The 18,429-nt window shown below is 43.8% G+C and overlaps 1 protein-coding gene across 3 annotated transcripts; it reads left to right on the forward strand.

Moving 5' to 3' along the window:
* The first annotated feature begins 2,677 nt into the window (after positions 1–2,677).
* HNRNPD (heterogeneous nuclear ribonucleoprotein D) lies at positions 2,678–17,946 on the forward strand. 3 transcript variants are annotated; one of them, XM_033160799.1, is made up of 8 exons: positions 2,678–2,967; positions 9,175–9,343; positions 9,469–9,630; positions 11,040–11,171; positions 13,778–13,877; positions 14,535–14,684; positions 16,274–16,386; positions 17,598–17,946. In XM_033160799.1, exons 1-7 carry the CDS (start codon positions 2,750–2,752, stop codon positions 16,339–16,341), a joined length of 999 nt encoding a protein of 332 aa, XP_033016690.1. In that variant the 5' UTR covers positions 2,678–2,749; the 3' UTR covers positions 16,342–16,386; positions 17,598–17,946. The 3 variants fall into 3 exon arrangements, with proteins under 3 accessions (XP_033016690.1, XP_033016688.1, XP_033016689.1); XM_033160797.1 differs by having other exon boundaries at positions 16,274–16,371; XM_033160798.1 differs by lacking the exon at positions 17,598–17,946 and adding an exon at positions 16,685–16,793 and having other exon boundaries at positions 16,274–16,371.
* Positions 17,947–18,429: the final 483 nt, after the last annotated feature.

The raw sequence follows: 18,429 nt of genomic DNA on the forward strand, positions 1-18,429 counted from the left end.
CGTACCTTGGTTGTCAAATGGAATCTGTTTGGGAAGTCTGTTCAACTTCTGAAAATGTTTGACAGCCAAGGTGTGGCTTCCGATTGGCTGCAGGAGCTTCCTACATGCAGTTGGAAGCCACTTCTGGGTTAGCGGCGTTAGGTAGCCAAAACGTTCGGGATCCAAGGTATGACTGTAGATTGTTTAATTAGCCAATGACCTGGGAAAAGAACAATATATTTGCCTAGTGTATAGGGAGATTTAATGAGAGCCCCTCAGGACATCAGGAATAGGGGTTGCCCTTGAACTTGAGGCAAAGCATTCTCTCAAAACAAAATAAAAAATTCCAGTAGCACCTTCAAGACCAACTAAGTTTGTTCTTGCATGCACACTTCTTCAGATGCATTTTCTCTTACTGAGAGACTAGCATGTTCCCCTTCATAAACTAAGGGTCTTTTATATATTAAAGACTTAACTAGTTTAGAACTCTAGTTTCATAGAATGCAGTCTTTTTCAGATTCAATAAGTTAGCCTGTAGGCAGGTGTGCATAAAACTGGGAGGGAATTGTAAGCAGTTAGAAAGGAATGAAATGTGGAAAAGAACAGTGATAACTACTAATTAACACTGATGGTTCACAAGAAGCTGTTACTGATAAATCCTGGCAGCGTTACAAAAAACTTGGGAGCCAACCCAAGTGACAGCACTGAACTGAACCTCTTGATGAATTTAATTCATGTTAACGGTCTCCTCTTGAAGCTCACTTGTTCCAGTATGGCAATCTGCTCTGTGCCACCTGTGAAATTCCTGTATTTAAAAAATGCTGTTTGTACTATATTGCCTTTATGTAGCGCTTTACTGGGATCTATTTCTTATCCTTAAAAGAACCATGCAGATAAATCAGTATTAAACCCCACTGATGATGAAGATTGGCTGGCTGGGGAGCCAGGTTTAAGAATGCCCTGCAAATGTGCCTGTTTGTAGGCGAGACTAGGAATGACTACTGAGTCCCAGGAGAACAGACCAGTATTGTCTTACAATGTATAATCCAGGCTGCTATGCATTTTTGGAGGTTCTTAGTACAATATTGCCCGTCGTTTAATTTTCAAATGTGTAATTGCTTTCAAATTTGTACAGAGGTGGTCGTGCCAGTCTTTTGCAGCAAAAACGAAGAGCCTCGTGGCGCCTTAAAAGAAGTTTATTATGGCATGGCCTTTGGTGGACCACAGTCCGCTTTATCAGGTGGATGAAGCTGATGCTTTTTGTTTTTTAAAAAAGATGGTATTTTGATAAATAAAAGTGGGTACTCAGCATCTCTCTCACAAACCCTTCTCGTGTCTTTCTCTCGCATCTCTTACAGCACTGCACAGAGCGTTTTTCATCGCTGAACGTGTTATGGACGCGCTTGGGATTGTTCACAGGATCTTTCGCCTGTTAAATGCGGGCGGAAATTTGCAGACGCAATAAATGCAATAGCAAACTGTCCTGGTCGTGCAGGCAGCGCAAGATCCGGCGGGAGCCGGCTCCATGTACATAATCCAGGACAGCTTTTTTTTTAATTAAAGTACTTTTTATTAATTTTTCATTAATAACAGTCCAATGCAGGCCACATTACCAAATACCAAATCATAATACGTTCTAAAGAGCCAATTATTCAGTTCCGAATTTTTGGATGACTTCCCTTGTTCTGATGATCAGGAGCTGATGTTATTCCTTGGTCCTGCTCCAATCCTCTTAATTAGTCCAAATACAATAGTTCCGATCTTAATCCTTTATTTTAGCAGCCACTAATCCAGGACAGCTTTGAGCCGAAGCCTCCCGCCCTTCCCTCTCCTCCTGCGAGGGAGTCGCGCGGCCCTTTCTTCCCTCCCGCGTCCCTGTTGCGTCTACCCGGAGCCCCGCTGCCTTTGGCCGAGACCCTCGAGGGATCTCCGGCTCCGAGATCTCCTCTTCCAGAGCGCGCACGGAATGGCGGCGGGAGTCCGAGTGGCGCTCCGAGTTCTTAGTTCTGTGGGAGAAATAAACGTACATCCGGGGTTTGTGTATGAGGCCTGTGAATCGTGATGGCGGCCTTCCTATTGTCTGCTGCTCCCTTATTATTCACTTCCCGCCCTTCCAACTATTTCAGTTTTATTTGTGCTTTTATCGTTTTATAATGTGGTGTTAAAACTGCTGTGGACCTGCGTTTGTGTTTTTGTTTCAAACCGCCCCGGGATCACGCGGGGGCAGCTGAGGCAGTCGTAACGAATAATAAAATAAATGCAATAACAACAACACGACCGAAGGGGCTCACCATAGACTGTAGGATAGAGCGGCGCAGAGGCAGAATGGAAAAGACGCCACGCCGTCAGCGGCAGCCGCTCTAGTTCCCCCGTCCGCCTGCGTCTCTATGGTTTCCCCAAGCTTAAAAGAGCTCAAAGCGAGGGAATGCGCGCGCACGGAGTGCAGCGGGGGGAGGGGGGTTAGGGAGGAGGAGAGAAAGAAAAGTCGGCGTCGGTCACGTGGCCGCGCCGCCGCATTCCTTCCGTCGGCCATTTTAGGTTGGGAACCATCGAGGCGGCGCCATTAAAGTGCGAGAAAGGAGGGAAACGCCAGCAGCCTGTGTTTGGCACGTCGTCGCCGACGCCGACGCCGTCGCGGTTTTCGTCGCGGTCGGGCAGCGCAGCCCCCCCCCCCCGCGCCTCGCAGGATCCCGCCTTCTTCTTCTCCCCTCCAAACCTTCGGCGACCCTCCTCTCTCCCTTTTCCTGCGAGACCAGCCGGCCGAGGCACCATGTCGGAGCAGCCGCTCGCCGGAGATGCCGCTGCCGCGGAGGCTTCGGAGCAGGCCGAGCAGCCTGAAGGGGCCTCGGGCAATGGAGGCGGCGGCAGCACCGCCGCCGAAGGAGGTGGTGGCGGTGGAGGAGGAGGAGGAGGAGGCGGCGGCGGCGGCGGCACAGGAGAATCGGAGGGAGCGAAAATCGACGCGAGCAAGAACGAGGAGGATGAAGGGTAGGCGACCGGGAGGAGGAGAACGGCGGCGGCGGCGGCGGGCCCCATCCCGCCTCGCGTTGACCCGGCTGCTTACTCCCGAGTCGGGAGAAACTTAACCGGCGGCATTATTTCCTAGGGGAACCACCTTCCCCCCTCCCCGAAATTGGTTCTGCTGCTCCGCCAGTGGTGCTTCGCTCCGCATCTCCCCGGGTAGTGTTAGGATGGAGATGCGCGAGTCCTGCGGGGAGGAAGGAAACGGGGGTCGTGGACGCGCATCTTGGTGCTTTATCTGATGGCTTCCAAGTCTAAGCGGGCGGGCGGCGGTTCTCCGCCTCGGGCGACTTAGAGGAGCAGCTGCCTGTTGCGAGAGCGATCTCTTCGTTTCGCCGCCTTACTTTGTTCCGGAGACGGGGAGCGGGTTGTGCGTGTGTGTTTCTGGTTTTATGGCCCTGGAGACCTTGCCCGTGGGGTCTATATAGAGAAAGAGTGGCACCCGTTTGCTTCGGCAGCCCTGCCGAATTTGTAAGGGGGAAGAGCATGGGGCAAAACCCTCGGGTAGGAAGCCACCCTCGGGTTGCAACGGGGAGCATAATGCTTCTAACGCAGAGGGGGACTGCGTGGTGCGAAAGTGGATGCTCCGGTACCGGCGCATAGTCTGGGCGCTATAAAAATGCACTAAAGCGGCAGTGTAGAAGTGGCTGTCAAATGCAGCAGATGGCTTGTAGCCTTTTTGAATGAGCCCTGCTGTTTTGTTTTTGTTTTTCAGCCCGGGATGCGTGAAAACAAAGAGTTGTGGTCTCGCAGAGAGTAGACGGTCACAAGGCTCATTGTTTTCGCAGCAGATGGACTTGCGCTGCTACCTGGCTAGAAATGGCGCGAGTGGAGCTCATTCTGTGCAAATTCTCAGTTGTGTACTGTATATTGTGCCAAAGACAGTCATATAAGCTCATATAAGAGCTTGATGGTACACATTCTGTAGCTCTCAAAACGAATGTGAAGCTTTCCACTGAGCCCTCTTTTGTCCGGTCATGAAACCTACTTATTACTTGGTGGTCCCATGGCATTGTCTTTATCTGTGTCCTGTGTTAGTGGCTGCAGAGATACTGTATGTGGAAATCCTGGGTTAAATTGTCATTTCAGTGGATTAGGTTGGTCACCTAAGCAGCTTTCTTACTCTGAGACTTTTACAGTGTGGAACGGATAACACTATGCTCCCTCAACTAATGTATATTGCATGTCTTATGTAATGCATGGGAGAAAATGTTAACAGGATAGCTGAGCAGTATCCTTTTGTAGCATATACATAAGTAATTAGCTGTGGTGATAGCCATTCATGCATTTGTACCCGAGCCTAGAGTTTTGTAATGTGGTTTACTGGGGGATGGTATAAAGGGTTCCATTTATTAGCTAGTAAAATAAGAAGCAAAAGGTAGACATGTTGACCCATATGGGGGAAGAAACCTCTACAATCCACAGTTGGGCAATATTTTTATTGGGACTAGCTAAAATGTCACAAAAATGTGGCAAGCTTTTTGAGTTCTCGGTGACTTTATAGCAAAACAACAACATTATAATAAAACCACAACTTAAGAGACAACCAAATATACAGGTGAAACTCAAAAAATTAGAATATTGTGGAAAAGTCCATTTATGTAAGCAATTGTTTTAATTAGCTACAGTGGTGTCTCGCAAGATGAAATTAATTCGTTCTGCGAGTGCTGTCGTATAGCGGAAATTTCGTCTTGCGAAGCACGGTCGGAGGAAGCGCGGTTTTACGGAAAAAAACACATAAAACGTTTTCATTTTGCGAGTCGCGGCCATAGGAAACTTCGTCTTGCGAGTCACCCTTTAGTTAGCGAATGCCTTTCATCTAGCAAGTTTTTCGTCTAGCGAGGCATTCGTCTTTGCAAGGTACCGCTGTACTGGAGTTTAATATATGAGATAGACTCATGACGTGCAAAGCGAGATATGCCAAGCCTTTATTTGTTATAATTGTGATGATTATGGCGTACAACTGATGAAAACCCCAAAGTTGAAATTGTTAATTTGGGGTTCTCATCAGCTGAACGCAATAATCATCACAATTATAACAAATAAAAGCTTGACATATCTTGCTTTGCATGTCATGAGTCTATGTCATATATTAGTCAAAACAAAATAAAATAAAAAATTCTTTCCAGTAGCACCTTAGAGACCAACTAAGTTTGTTCTTGGTATGAGCTTTCGTGTGCATGCACACTTGTTCAGATACCATATCTGAAGAAGTGTGCATATCTGAAGAAGTGTGCATGCACACGAAAGCTCATACCAAAAGCGTATCTGAAGAAGTGTGCATACCACTTCTTCATACCAAAAGCTCATACCAAAAGCGTATCTGAAGAAGTGTGCATGCACACGAAAGCTCATATCAAGAACAAACTTAGTTGGTCTCTTAGGTGCTACTGGAAAGAATTTTTTATTTTATTTTGTTTTGACTATGGCAGACCAACACGGCTACCCACCTGTAACTCATATTAGTTTCTCCTTTTAAGATGAATTACTGAAAGAAATGAACCTTTCCATGATATTCTAATTTTTCGAGTTTCACCTGTATGTACGGTATTACAGAACTAAGCAGCTGCCAAATATATACTTTAAAATGACCAGCCGTAAGGCCAGATCCTCAGATGCAGGACAGAAGAAAAGCCTTAGCCAGATGCTGAAAAGACAGCAAGTTGGGTGCCAGGTGGCCTCCCTGGGGAGATTATTCCATAGTGAGGAGCTCAAAAATACTGCAGCTCTCCTGGCTGGGCTGTGTTCTTGAGATAGTGCTAGTTAAGGCATGGTAAGTGACCTAAATCAGTGGGACTCAGCATGATGGTCTCTTGCTGCTGTTTTATGTGATGATACTAAGTTCAAATATGAGCATGCATATGCTATTAGCATTAAGCTTGGGCCTGGGCTGTTGAAGAGTACATAGACTGTCACTCAACTATGGAGCATTCTTGCCTTTGAAAACTAATCAAATGATGGTTCCTGGTTTATACAATACTGAATGAGTGCCACTGAGAACCATAATAATAATAATAATGTAATAATAATAATTTTATTATTTATATGCCGCCATTCTGGAAGACTTACAACATATCTAAAACCATAATAAAACCACCAATCCTTAAAAACTTCCCTAAACAGGGCTGTCTTCTAAGAGTCAGGTAGTTGTTAACCTTGACATCTGAAGGGATGGCATTCCACAGGGAGGGGGCCACTACCGAGAAGGCCCTCTGTCTGGTTCTCTGTAACTTTATTTCTCGCAGTGAGGGAACCAGCAGAAGACCCTTGGAGGAGAACCTCAGTGCCCAGGCTGAGCGATGGGGAGTGGAGCTGCATGGTTAACCACTTGGGTTAAGGCTATGTCCCCATAGGTTGAACCAATTCCTTTCTGGGTAGCTGTTTTACTGCCATAATATATAAAGCAGGGCGAAGCTGACTTTTGAGCATCTGTACATCTGAGTAGTTATTTTTTTTTTAATGGACTTTGCTCACGGTCTTTGGAAATAATTGTACCCCATATTTATGCCTCTTACCTTCTTTGGTCCTAAAATGCTGTGTTGGCATGACTTAATTAGCAAGAATAATTTCCTATACTTGTGAAATCTTTTCATTTCTGGCATTGCCTAATAGTAAAGAATATGTCTACAAGATGATATAAGGACATTCCTGCACTGCTAGTAATCTTGTTTTCTGTTTGATAAGGATAGCAGATGTGCAACTGGACGGCAGTTTCATTTTGTACTGAAGTGCTCTGAATCTGTGAAGCTCATTTATGCTCTAAACCTGAAATGGGTTAACAGTCAGAACCATAGCTGTCAAGTTTTACCTTTTCTCACGAGGGAGCCTATTTGGCATAATGGAATTTCCCTTAAAATAAGGGAGAACTTGACAGCTATGGTCAGAACGTCCGGAAGGGAACTCCAAAAATTGTAATACTTTTAAAGATGCTCAGTGTTAGATTCATTAAGCCAGTGTTTCTCAAACCTAGGTCCCCAGCTGTTGTTGGACTACAACTCATTATCCCGGACTACTGGTCCTGCTAACTAGGAATGATGGGAGTTGTAGTCCAACATAAGCTGGGCACCCAAGTTTGAGAAACACTGCATTAGGCATTCCATTGCCTGTAGGGGAGCAGGCCTCGTCAATTGCCTACTAGATTACAATTATTGGACATCTTGCATGGAAACTGTAACAGTTAAACCTGTAGGAGTTTGCATTCCAGGTGTGGTTCTCTAATGCACCAATATCTTCAATAAGAAGGGAGGGCTGCACCATAGTATTATCAGTAAAGGCAGCTGTTCAAATAGTACATTTGAGTTGCATCTTCCACTTGGAGTGCTCAGAGCACCATAGAACAAACCAGACTTGTAAGTATCCAGTCACTTGGTATGTTCTTAATAATCCTGCGCAGGTGACGAGACAGGGAAGACCTTGACAGTTCAGTGGTGAAGTTCAGTGTATCACAAATTACTGAGCATGAACAGCCCAGTACTAGCAACCTCTTGTCAAATTATTTGCAAGACCGTAACAAACATGTGCCAAATTAGTTTTTTTTTTTTATACAGTCATTAAAAAGAGATTGGGGGCGGGGGAGAGCTGGTAACTTTGTCTTTCACATTCACTTACATGCCTGTCTGAAAATTTATTTATTTTTGCATGAGCTTATCTTGAAAATAGCTTCAGGAAGCCTGCAGCCTTTACGATTTCTCTTACTGCTCTTAATTAGTGCTCAGCTTTCTGGGTGGTTCTTTTTACGTGAAAGTTGCAGCTCAAAAGATGGGATGTTACTTCTAGCAGCAGCCCATATTGCATCACATGGTGTTTCAGGTACAGCTGCAGTTAGAAGGTGCAGCCTTAAGATAAGGAAATCCCTGACTGAATGCTAGGTGGTGAAGGGACGGCCTCCTGAACAAAGCTAGTATGTGCCTTTTTCCAGTAGAGTTACAACACTGGGAGTTGGTCAGTGGGCTGTTCCCCCCCCCTTCCCTGTTTTAATCTCAAAACAATTTAGGCTAACCCTTTCCCCAAGCTCTGGTTTACTTAAGTATTATTCACTGTTACTCTATCAAGCACTTAATCTGTGGGGAGTGTTGGACATGTTTCTACCTCTTTGCTTGGAAGTAGCTCCTGGGTTACATACTTGATTTGGGAGAGGTCTGTCATCATTGATAGCAGTGCTGTCTTATGTGGAAATCATTGTAATCCCAAAACTAGTTCATACAGGACTTCTGCAGCTTTGATTGCCATATTTTTTTTGGTCTTGGAGGCTGCTACAATAATCAACCTGACTAGTTTGTGCACTTCATTGCTTTTATACCATACAAACATTCATGGGGTTGGATCCAGGCTTCCCATTAGTGGAAGGGCTGGAGTTTTAGTAATTCCTCTTTTCTTGTCTGCAGTTCCCACGCCCTTCCCCTGAGGTCTGTTCCAGAGGGAGGGGCCTCTGCAATAACATTGAATGTTGCTCTGGAGGCTTAAGAGGGAATCAGTGACAATTTCCTCCCCTCTTTCCCTTCCTCAAGCAGGAGAATCCACTGCAATCCACTGGGTTGCAGAAGGGCCTTGATCCAGTTCATGGAAGTATATTCATTCACAAATTAGCAGAACTGGAACTAACACATCATTAGGATTCTTGATGTTTAGTGTAAACCATTTATTGTTGACGTTCTGCATTTTAGGCAGCCGGTTTGTATTTGCACTAGCCTGTAAGAAACCCAAACAGTTTACAACACAACAATAGAATCGGCAGCTTTGGATGTGAATTTTAAGTAGCACCAGCCAGTTGGGGTGGTTACTTCCATGCCAAGATAGCAGCGCTATATGTTTAAGTAATGTTCTAGCTATTAGAAGTATGTTGGGCTGCTGAGGTGGGTGTTACCTTGGGATATGCTGGGATGGTAAAGGGGAGTAGGGTTTTGCTTTTACCGCAGCATTCTTGTTGCAATTCTGATTAGTTTCAGTAGTGTATTTATTATAAAAGGGGTGTGTAGCCCCTTTTCAGATGGTTTGCCAGTTGCCCCTCCCCACTGCTTGTTTTGGCAGGTACCTAGGTCTATGGGTGTGGGGTGGGAGAGAACGCCAGGCAGTTGTTTTGGGGCGGGTTACCTAATGGCTATTCACATTGCTCTGCTACTGTTCTGGCAAAGCCCATTAAAGTCTGGACGTCTTAATGTTTGTTTTCTTCTGCAGGAAAATGTTTATTGGTGGCCTCAGCTGGGATACTACAAAGAAGGATCTCAAGGATTACTTCACGAAATTTGGTGAAGTTGTAGACTGCACCCTGAAGTTAGACCCAATTACAGGGCGGTCAAGAGGCTTTGGGTTTGTGCTGTTCAAGGAAGCTGAGAGCGTAGACAAGGTACGTGTTCAAAACGCATCTTGTCATTGTTTCAAGAATTCAGAAAAGGTCTATGCTATTTCTTGCTGAGTATCCATGGAAATATAGTATAAGATGCCATGTTTTTATGTTTTATTTTTGTACAGGTCATGGATCAGAAAGAACACAAGCTGAATGGAAAAGTGATTGATCCCAAAAGAGCAAAAGCAATGAAAACGAAAGAGCCAGTTAAAAAGATTTTTGTTGGTGGGCTATCTCCAGATACGCCTGAGGAGAAAATAAGGGAATACTTTGGAGGTTTTGGCGAGGTAAGTCACCTGCCCTCTTTGTTCATATTGAGTTAGTTTGGTAATTCCCACACCTCCAGAGTTGCTCAGAGTGGCTGATAGAATCTCCTGAGCAACTTTAGGGTGTGTATAGCAGTGGGGAAGGGAAATGGACACCGTTAGATACCACTCATACTTATTCACAACTTCCCCCCAAATATTTTTTGGAAAACAGTTTACTGACAAAAATGGGGGGGGACTTTTTTTTGGGGGGGAGGGCAGAATTATTTCATCGCTATAGGGCTAGTTTGACCCCCCCCCCTGTTCAAATGCAACCGTTGGGAATAATGAAACTCATGACAGTGGGCACTCCTAGGAGATCTCTGCTTGGTATTCCTTACAGAGGCAGCTCTGAGAAAAGGTCCAGCTACTCAATAGCCTTCGTGGTACTTTTAATCTCTTGTTTGCATGTAATTTTTGCTATGCTACTACACTTTTTGGTGCTTTGTTGTCTCCACATTCTTACTACCAGTTTCTACCCTGGCCTCAGTTTGAGGACATAGACATTTAGTTCATCCCTAAGGACTATCCTAAGCCAGGTGCTTATTGGTCCCTATTGACTTTTCCCTGCAAATCAGCTTTAAAGCTACGTTGTGATGTTCTGTATGTTACAGTTGTATTGGGACTAATTTGTTCCCAGAGCAGTAGGATACTGCCAGCTTCACTGAAATCAATGGGAGGCTTGCCCTGAGTTCAGCAGGATGTGGAGTGCACTGTTTATTATTGTTTCAGAGCAAAACCATAGCCTAATTGACCCAGCCAATAAAAGTTCAAATTAAATATTAGAGTAGTAATATCCTTAAGACAAACTGGCTGAAATTTTTCAGTTGTAGGCCCAATTTCTTTTGAGAGCCTGGGATTTGATATGTATTCAAAATTCTGCTGAGGTATGTTATACTGCAGTCATTTTTCTCTAATGGTTAAATTGGCTCTGAACAATTTAATGCTTCTGCAATTAGCATAGTTTTCTTTCAGTAATTTAGTAATCCATGGTGGGGCGGGGTTACCTCTGGGCACTTTCCTGGATGCAGAGGCTTATTTCAAACATTGCAGCAAACCATGAGCAAGGAAGCTTACTGTGACTTAGTATGATGTGTGAAAGGACAAATCATAGTCATATACTCTGAAGGCCATTTTACCCAGAGACTTGGGTCTTGAGCAGGAAAATGGTTGTAAATAATGACTTCAGACTATGATTTGGTTTCTAATTTATGGTTCATACAATCATTGATGGTGATGTTTGAATTTCAGCTGGCTACTTGCATCCTGACTACTTCCATCCTATATTGTTTTTATTTAATATGAACTTTGAAACAACGCTCTTTGTGTGCTTTTAGCTATAAGCTGTTCAAAATACATACTTTTGTGTGACCTGTGTATCTCTTGATCAGGTGGAATCGATAGAACTTCCCATGGACAACAAAACCAACAAGCGCCGTGGTTTTTGCTTCATTACTTTCAAAGAAGAAGATCCAGTGAAGAAAATTATGGAGAAAAAATACCACAACGTTGGTCTCAGTAAAGTATGTTTCAAACTATGATTCCAAAGCACCTCCTCTTTAGAAAGAGAATCCTGGTTTTGCTTGGTCAATAACAGCCAGTTCTTATCAAGACAGAAGAGTAGACAAGAAAACACAAAGGGAGGAGTCACTGGTGGATGTTAGGGGTGAAACATTTGTTTAAAAGTATGCATGCACCCACACAACTGTTAGAAATATTTACAACTCTTCTGTTTTGCAAGAAGTACTTTGAAATCATCGCTATATACTTGATAGTGAGCTCAGTTAATCCAAGTGCTGGTCTTTATGTAGTTGACGATACCATCCAAACAGAAGGGGGGAGGTATTAGCAGGCTTGAGGTGAACCCCAAAGGCTTGCAAGAATGCACACTTCTTGTGAGAGGGAGGGGGGAATCCGAAAACAGCCCAGTGAGGACTGGGCATGGGATATTGACTGTGCTGAGGCCTTTTGTAGGGCAGGGCGAAGGGTGGGACAGAACCTAGAAAACCAACTGCTTGTGACATTATGCTGGGGGTGGATAACTGTATGTGGCCAGTGGGCCACATCCTTAATTCCCCATCTCTTGGGCCAACATCACCGGGTGGGCTGGGCTACCCTGTGAGGATAACAAACATCTGGGATAACCAGTAATTCCCGGAGTGCCTGCTCCCACTGGTTATGATTGGGTCTGCTGGTTATGAAGCTGAAGGTCGTGAGAAGTTGTTTGGAGTTCTGAAGGTCGTTTCTGAAGGTTCCAGAAAGGAAAAGATAGGCAGAGCAAAAGGTGTGGCCAAAAATAAGAAGGCGGCCGATTAAAATAAAGAAATAAAATGAATTAAGAGACTGCAATCAGTGGTGGAGTTGCACTCTCCCAACTACTGCTCTGTGCGTTGGTTTCTCTTTCGCTTTCTTTCTCTCTTGCTTGTCTCGCACGGTTGTTCTATCTTGGCTTGTCTCGCGCTCTCTACACAACGCTACAGAGCGCAGGGGCCATTTATTGATAAACTGAACAACGTCCTAGGATAAACATAAACCAATCACAACATTGCATTTGGTTGAGTTTCCGGGCGCGAAACTGCTTTCAGCTGTTACCAGAGGCTTTTCTGGCGCGCTTTCTTACATGCGCGGAGGGATCCGGGCAGCAAACCTTTGCCGGATCTCTTTGCCTTCCATGCATAGCGCGGAAGGTTACTGTGCTGCGGCAAGGTGCAGGAAGCACCACAAACGTATTCCCACACTTCCCACTTGTCAAAGTTCAAAGGGGCTACATCAAGCGCATTGCTGGTGCGCTATCAGCGTAAGCCATGGGTAGGCAAACTGGTCGCCTTCTAAATCCAGCCCGTGGACGGTCCGGGAATCACCGTGTTTTTACATGAGTAGAATGTGTCCTTTTATTTAAAATGTGTCTCTGGGTTATTTGTGGGGTTTTTACATGAGTAGAATGTGTTGGTTTTTTTTACTGCATCTCTGGGTTATTTGTGGGGCATAGAAATTCGTTCATTTTTTCCCCAAAATATAGTCTGGCCCCCCACAAGGTCTGAGGGACAGTGGACTGGCCCCCTGCTGAAAAAGTTTGCTGACCCTTGTAAGCCTACCTTCAGAGGGGTTTGTTGGTGCCTTTCAGTTCATTGGTGCTGATAGTGGGAGGTCATTTGAATGTCCTTATTGCTCCTTTATAGCTGCGTCCTTCCCTGTCCCACACAGGTGGGGCATGGTATTGTGAAAATGGCCTCACACGCCAAATTAGGAGTAATTAGGTCCTCAAGCCAGAGGTTCCCTACCGCTGGATTACCATTCCATGTAACATTGCAAGCATTTAAACTTCAGTTTATGCTGGGTAGTTCATAACTACCTTTTGGAAACAGTATTTACCTCTTCTTAAAGAGCAATCCCTCTACTGCCAGTGACTGGTAGATACGGTAGGCTTATTTGGAGCTTGTATCTAAACCACAGAGCCTAGGGCTTGCTGATCAGAAGGTCGGTGGTTCGAATCCCTGTGACGGGGTGAGCTCCCGTTGTTCGGTCCCAGCTCCTGCCCACCTAGCAGTTCGAAAGCACATCAAAGTGCAAGTAGATAAATAGGTACCGCTCCGGCGGGAAGGTAAACGGCGTTTCCGTGTGCTGCCAGAAGCGGCTTAGTCATGCTGGCCACATGACCCGGAAGCTGTCTGCGGACAAACGCTGGCTCCCTCAACCTATAGATCAAGATGAGCGCCGCAACCCCAGAGTCGTCCGCGACTGGACCTAATGGTCAGGGGTACCTTTACCTATCTTCCTACTAAAATGACATAGTTTCCGAAACAGAAACTAGTTGTTGCTTACCAGCAAAGATTTTGCTGGTTAAAAAGATTAAGTTAAAGCTCCTGAATGTTGAGCAGCGCATCCATACCTCTTCAAAGCTCAATTCTTACTAGTGTTTTTGTGAAAATGAAGATTTAACACTTAACTATATTATAGCTGCAGTTTTTGCCTGCTGTAAGTTTTGTTTAACTGGAGGTGCCAACTCATTCCTTAAATTGCATTGCTATTTTTTGATTAATTTTGTAGTGTTAAAGTAAATGGGCATTGAACCTGAAAGAGCTGCTCCATTGCACTTTGCAGAAATAACTATTACTTATCATTCTTTCAGTGTGAAATAAAAGTAGCGATGTCAAAAGAACAGTATCAGCAGCAGCAGCAGTGGGGAACACGAGGGGGATTTGCTGGAAGAGCTCGTGGCAGAGGTGGAGGTAAATTTTTTATTTAACTGGCACTGATACTTAATTCCAGTACCTGGTTGAAGATCTGTTCTCTCAAGTGCATGTTTCTCAGCTTTCTGTTTTAAAAATTCACCAAACATCTCTGTGAACTCAGTGCGCCTACTTGATCTACAGCGCCTGGCCCTAGCTTCCCTTCTTGGTGAAGGCATTGAATCTTTTTATATTAACTGACAGTTAATATAATTTTTAAGAATTCAGGATTGCAAGAAACCTGAGTAGTTGCTCACGGAATTAAGTTATACTTCAACATAGTGGAAAGCTAGTTAACATAGCTTGGTGTTTGGCACAGTGTAGCTGTCGCTGAACCATACATAACACCCAATCTACTTAAAATTAAAATAATTTACTTGGAAATTCGGTTCACTGATTTCAGTGGAATGGTTTCCACTTAAGTGTGCAGAAAATCACTTTATTTCAAGGACTTTAAGCAAGTTCAGGCACCAGTTCTTACAGTGATCAGCTTAGTTGGAAACTGTTCCAGTAGCCTGACAACTAAGAAAGGCCCAAAAGCAGCTGGGGTCTCAGCAGAAGGGATGGAGTAGCCCAGCTGCCTTGTAGAGTTTAGGTCTGTTCATTTTAGGTTCTCTCCCCCCCCACCCCAGTGACCATCTCTTACTTCTGTTGCAGGCCCCAGTCAAAGCTGGAACCCCGGATACAGTAATTATTGGAACCAGGGGTATGGCAACTACGGTGGATACAACAACCAAGGGTATGGTGGCTACGGAGGTTATGACTACACTGGCTACAACAACTATTACGGATATGGAGATTATAGCAGTAAGTGTAGAGAGGCTTCACATTTTGCATACCAGCAAATCCTGTTGATTCGGGTGGTGGCTACCAAATCAGAATCCAGGGTACTTTCTTTCTAGTGTCTGAGAGGCACAGCCGAGTAGCATTTTAATGGAAAATGCTAGGCTTCTGTTTTTAGCAGAGGAAATCAGTTTTAAGTAATTTAAAAGGCAGACCATTTCGCTAACGGAACACTGCACTTGCGGTTTTGGAGTGCTCTTTTGGGAGCTGTCCTCTGGATACCTCTGCACTGCATCCCTTCTGCAGCTCATTTGTTTTTCTCTCCCTCGTTTTGTTCCTGTGTTGCTCTTTGGGCATTCACCTAAAACAGCCAAGGAACACTGGAGGCACGAGAGAGCCTGGAGGAGAAACAGGCAGGCTCAAGCAGAAAGCTGGTGCGCCTTCTCAAACAAAACTTTTAACTTGGAGGGTGGTAGACATTGTTCTTCACAACACCTGCACACACATTCTCAGTGATCCTGGCAGAAAGCTACAATCTTTTAGATGACTTTTGGTGATACGGTTATTAATCAGGCATATACAGTGGTACCTCGCAAGACGAATGCCTCGCTAGACGAAAGGCATTCGCTAACAAAAGGGTGACTTAGAAGACGAATTTCCCTATGGCCATGACTCGTAAAACAAAAACGTTTTGCGACTCCCCCCCATCAAACTGCGCTTCCTCCGACCGTGCTTCGCAAGTCAAAATTTCCGTTATACGACAGCACTCGCGGAACGAATTAATTTCGTCTTGCGAGGCACCACTGTAGTGACTTGTGCCCAGTCACTAGTAATCAAGAAGTGGTAGTGTTTTTGTTTTAAATAGGCTGTCCATGATGGCACCAAGGTTGGACTTGTTGGTCTGCACTTAAATCCATACTGATTTGGCTGATTGACACCGAATGCCCTATTAAATGTATTGTAGGAGGGGGGATTATTATTTTATGTTATGAACTACCCTGAGATTTGCAGATGAAGGGTGGTATACGGAGCTGTTCCCCTAGGCCTTTGGTCAGGGTTCAGTCTGATTCTTTTCTTTCTGTTATAAGAACAAATATTAAATAGGCCTCCTAGCCCGCTCACAAGTCCTTTATAAGAGCAGTGGTAACAGTTGGCCTGGAGAATATTTTACCCGTGGACTGCTATCTGTCCAGATTTTAATTTGCTCTGAACTAATTTTAAGATGTATTTTAATTGATTGCCTGTTTTTATGTTCTTTGTATACTGTGTTAATTTTATGATGTTAGCCGCCCTGAACCCGACTCCGGCTGGGGAGGGCAAGGTACAAATAAAATTTTATTATTATTTTATTTTATTTTATTGAAGTCTTTAATGAATCACCTTGTTGGGCTGGTGAAGCTTGCATGGCATGCTTCTGTAAAAGTAGTGGTTTGTCCCCATTTATCTTGGAATTGACAGGCATAAAAGAGGGTTCTGCTGTCATGTGTGTGGTGCTAGCACTATGTGAAGAGCTTTCTTGGGCATCTAGCCTTTTACAAAATAAATAGATGGCCTTTAAGCTCGGTGGCCTCTTTAACTTCCGTGAGCCTTAAATTGCCCTTTCTCTTATTTAGATCAGCAGAGTGGCTATGGGAAGATATCTCGGCGAGGAGGTCATCAAAATAGCTACAAACCATACTAAATTATTCCATTGGCAGCCCACCCCAGACAGGTACGTCCCTCATTTGTAAGCTGCGCCGTAACTTTATACTTAATAGTAGCTGTTTTTGAGTACATTGCGTAAGATACTGTAATGATTGATGTTTTAAAATTTCGCAGCACCCAGAAGTGCTTACCGTAATGTAACGTAATGCCTTTGAAGATAAGTAACCCAGGCGCTCTTAAGCTTTTGCCTTTTGCCCTGTAAATTAACAAGTCAGTAAAGTTAACAGGTAAAGTACTGCTAATGGGTACAAATTAAGGAATTGCAGCGAAAACAGTATTGCCTACTAACTCTGATATTATACCTTGTTTGTACCCGCCAGCGGGAACTTCCTTGCAGGCCCTGTGTCGCGCTGACTTCCCGATTCTCACAGGCCCGCTCAATGCGGACAGGGTACGAGATGCTCACGCTCTCGAATGCTGCCGTTTGGTATGGTCTCTTCCAACATCCTGTATCAGCATTATAATAAAATGGATACTTCAAGCTTTGCCTTCACTTATTTCTTTGCTTGTAAAACTACTTGTAATGTAATTTTTAATGCATTTTTTACAGGCCCAGTAATGGTTAAATACGTCAGCTTTACTGAATAATTTTAACTGTTTGTTCTTCTAAGGATACAGCTTGTCTCTGGATTTTCCAGTCTTTAATTTTATATTTTATTAATCTATTTTAATGCTTGCTTTTCCCATTTTTATAGACGTTGTAGCAGTAATTGCAAGATGTTCTTGAGCTGAAGTCCTGTTGTGTCAACTCCTCTAACTTCTCAATATTATATATATATATATTACACGCACCTATTTATAGTATACCTATTTTAATAACCCTTTCTCCTTGTTGTATTTCTCTTAATGGACAAGTAGTGCTGTTTTAGCTGGCAATTATAAGTCTTTAACAGAAGTGTTTGGGCCAAAAATAGCCACTTGCTAAGCTACTACCGCTACTCAGTGGTGGTTGAGCATTAAAGGGTTTGGGGAGATCCTTTACGGCATTTCGTGAATAAACAAGTATTTCTTGAGTAATTTCAGAGATGTGGAAAGACCCTTTTCCAAACAGTGGTGCACATGTGGATTTCCAGCTCATGGACTCTCCTGTTCAGCTTTAAAATAAAAAAAGCATATTTGATTAATGTTGATACAATATTTACGTAGTGGGACATAGGGGTATCTAAACACATTCTGTAACTTTGGCTAGAACTTATGGCCTTCACAAACTGACCCCTCTTTCTTTCTCTCTAGGTGGACAAGCAGTATTCTCATTTGAAGATTCATTTTGAGGTGGCTCATGCTGCCTGCTAATAGCAGTTCAAACTAAAATTTTTGTATCAAGTCCCTGAATTGGAAGTAAGATGTTGGTCCCTCTGAAGTTTGATTGCGTTCTCATTACAACAGAATTGCTTTCACCGTCTTTTTTTTCTCTTCCTTTTTTTTTTTTTTGCTACGCTTAAGGATCAATTTGATTTATGCCCACGCCCATTTTGTTCCCCAGTATTGTAGAAAAAAAGTCTTGTGTTTAAAGCCCAGTGTGACAGTGTCATGACGTAGTAGTGTCTTACTGGTTTTTTAATAAATCTTTTTGTATAAATTGCATTCGCTTTTTCCCTCTCGGGAACAGGGAGGCTCTTGAGTTCTTTGAAGGTATTAAGCTGCTTATGCATCCATTCAGCAAAAAAATCTGAGGGGACAACTGTGGCTGTACTTCCATCAGTGGCAGGCAACTAAAAACGCAGCAACATATTTCCGTAGCAAACAATTCCAGATTTTTTATTATTTGGATTGTATTAGTAGTAGATAAGAAGGATTTAATGCATAGACAGGTTCTAACATCCATCTTGCTTTCTCACCTCCGTGGAGCATCATTAAGGCTTGCACAAATTCTACTCCACTGCCTTGGGAGCTAGAAATCTGATCACTGTATTAAATGGCTTACAGTGGTTTTCACATTACAAAAATGTTGCCCCGTTAACATGTGGATGCCAAAACACTTAAGTGGCCATGTTGATCATTTGTTAAGAGATTTTATGCTTGAGGAGTTTGGCAGTGACAATCTCCTTGCACCACCCTTGGCAGT

The sequence above is a fragment of the Lacerta agilis genome, chromosome 9 (assembly GCF_009819535.1).
Source record: "Lacerta agilis isolate rLacAgi1 chromosome 9, rLacAgi1.pri, whole genome shotgun sequence".
Taxonomy (NCBI): domain Eukaryota; kingdom Metazoa; phylum Chordata; class Lepidosauria; order Squamata; family Lacertidae; genus Lacerta; species Lacerta agilis.

What these genes read in the sequence shown, in the direction of transcription:
- HNRNPD (XM_033160799.1), top strand. Translation starts at nt 2,750, where the DNA reads ATGTCGGAGCAGCCGCTCGCCGGAGATGCCGCTGCCGCGGAGGCTTCG. An exon ending in AAGAACGAGGAGGATGAAGG is followed by an intron (nt 2,968 to 9,174) that starts GTAGGCGACCGG and finishes TTTCTTCTGCAG; the next exon opens with GAAAATGTTTATTGGTGGCC. An exon ending in ACTTTGGAGGTTTTGGCGAG is followed by an intron (nt 9,631 to 11,039) that starts GTAAGTCACCTG and finishes TCTCTTGATCAG; the next exon opens with GTGGAATCGATAGAACTTCC.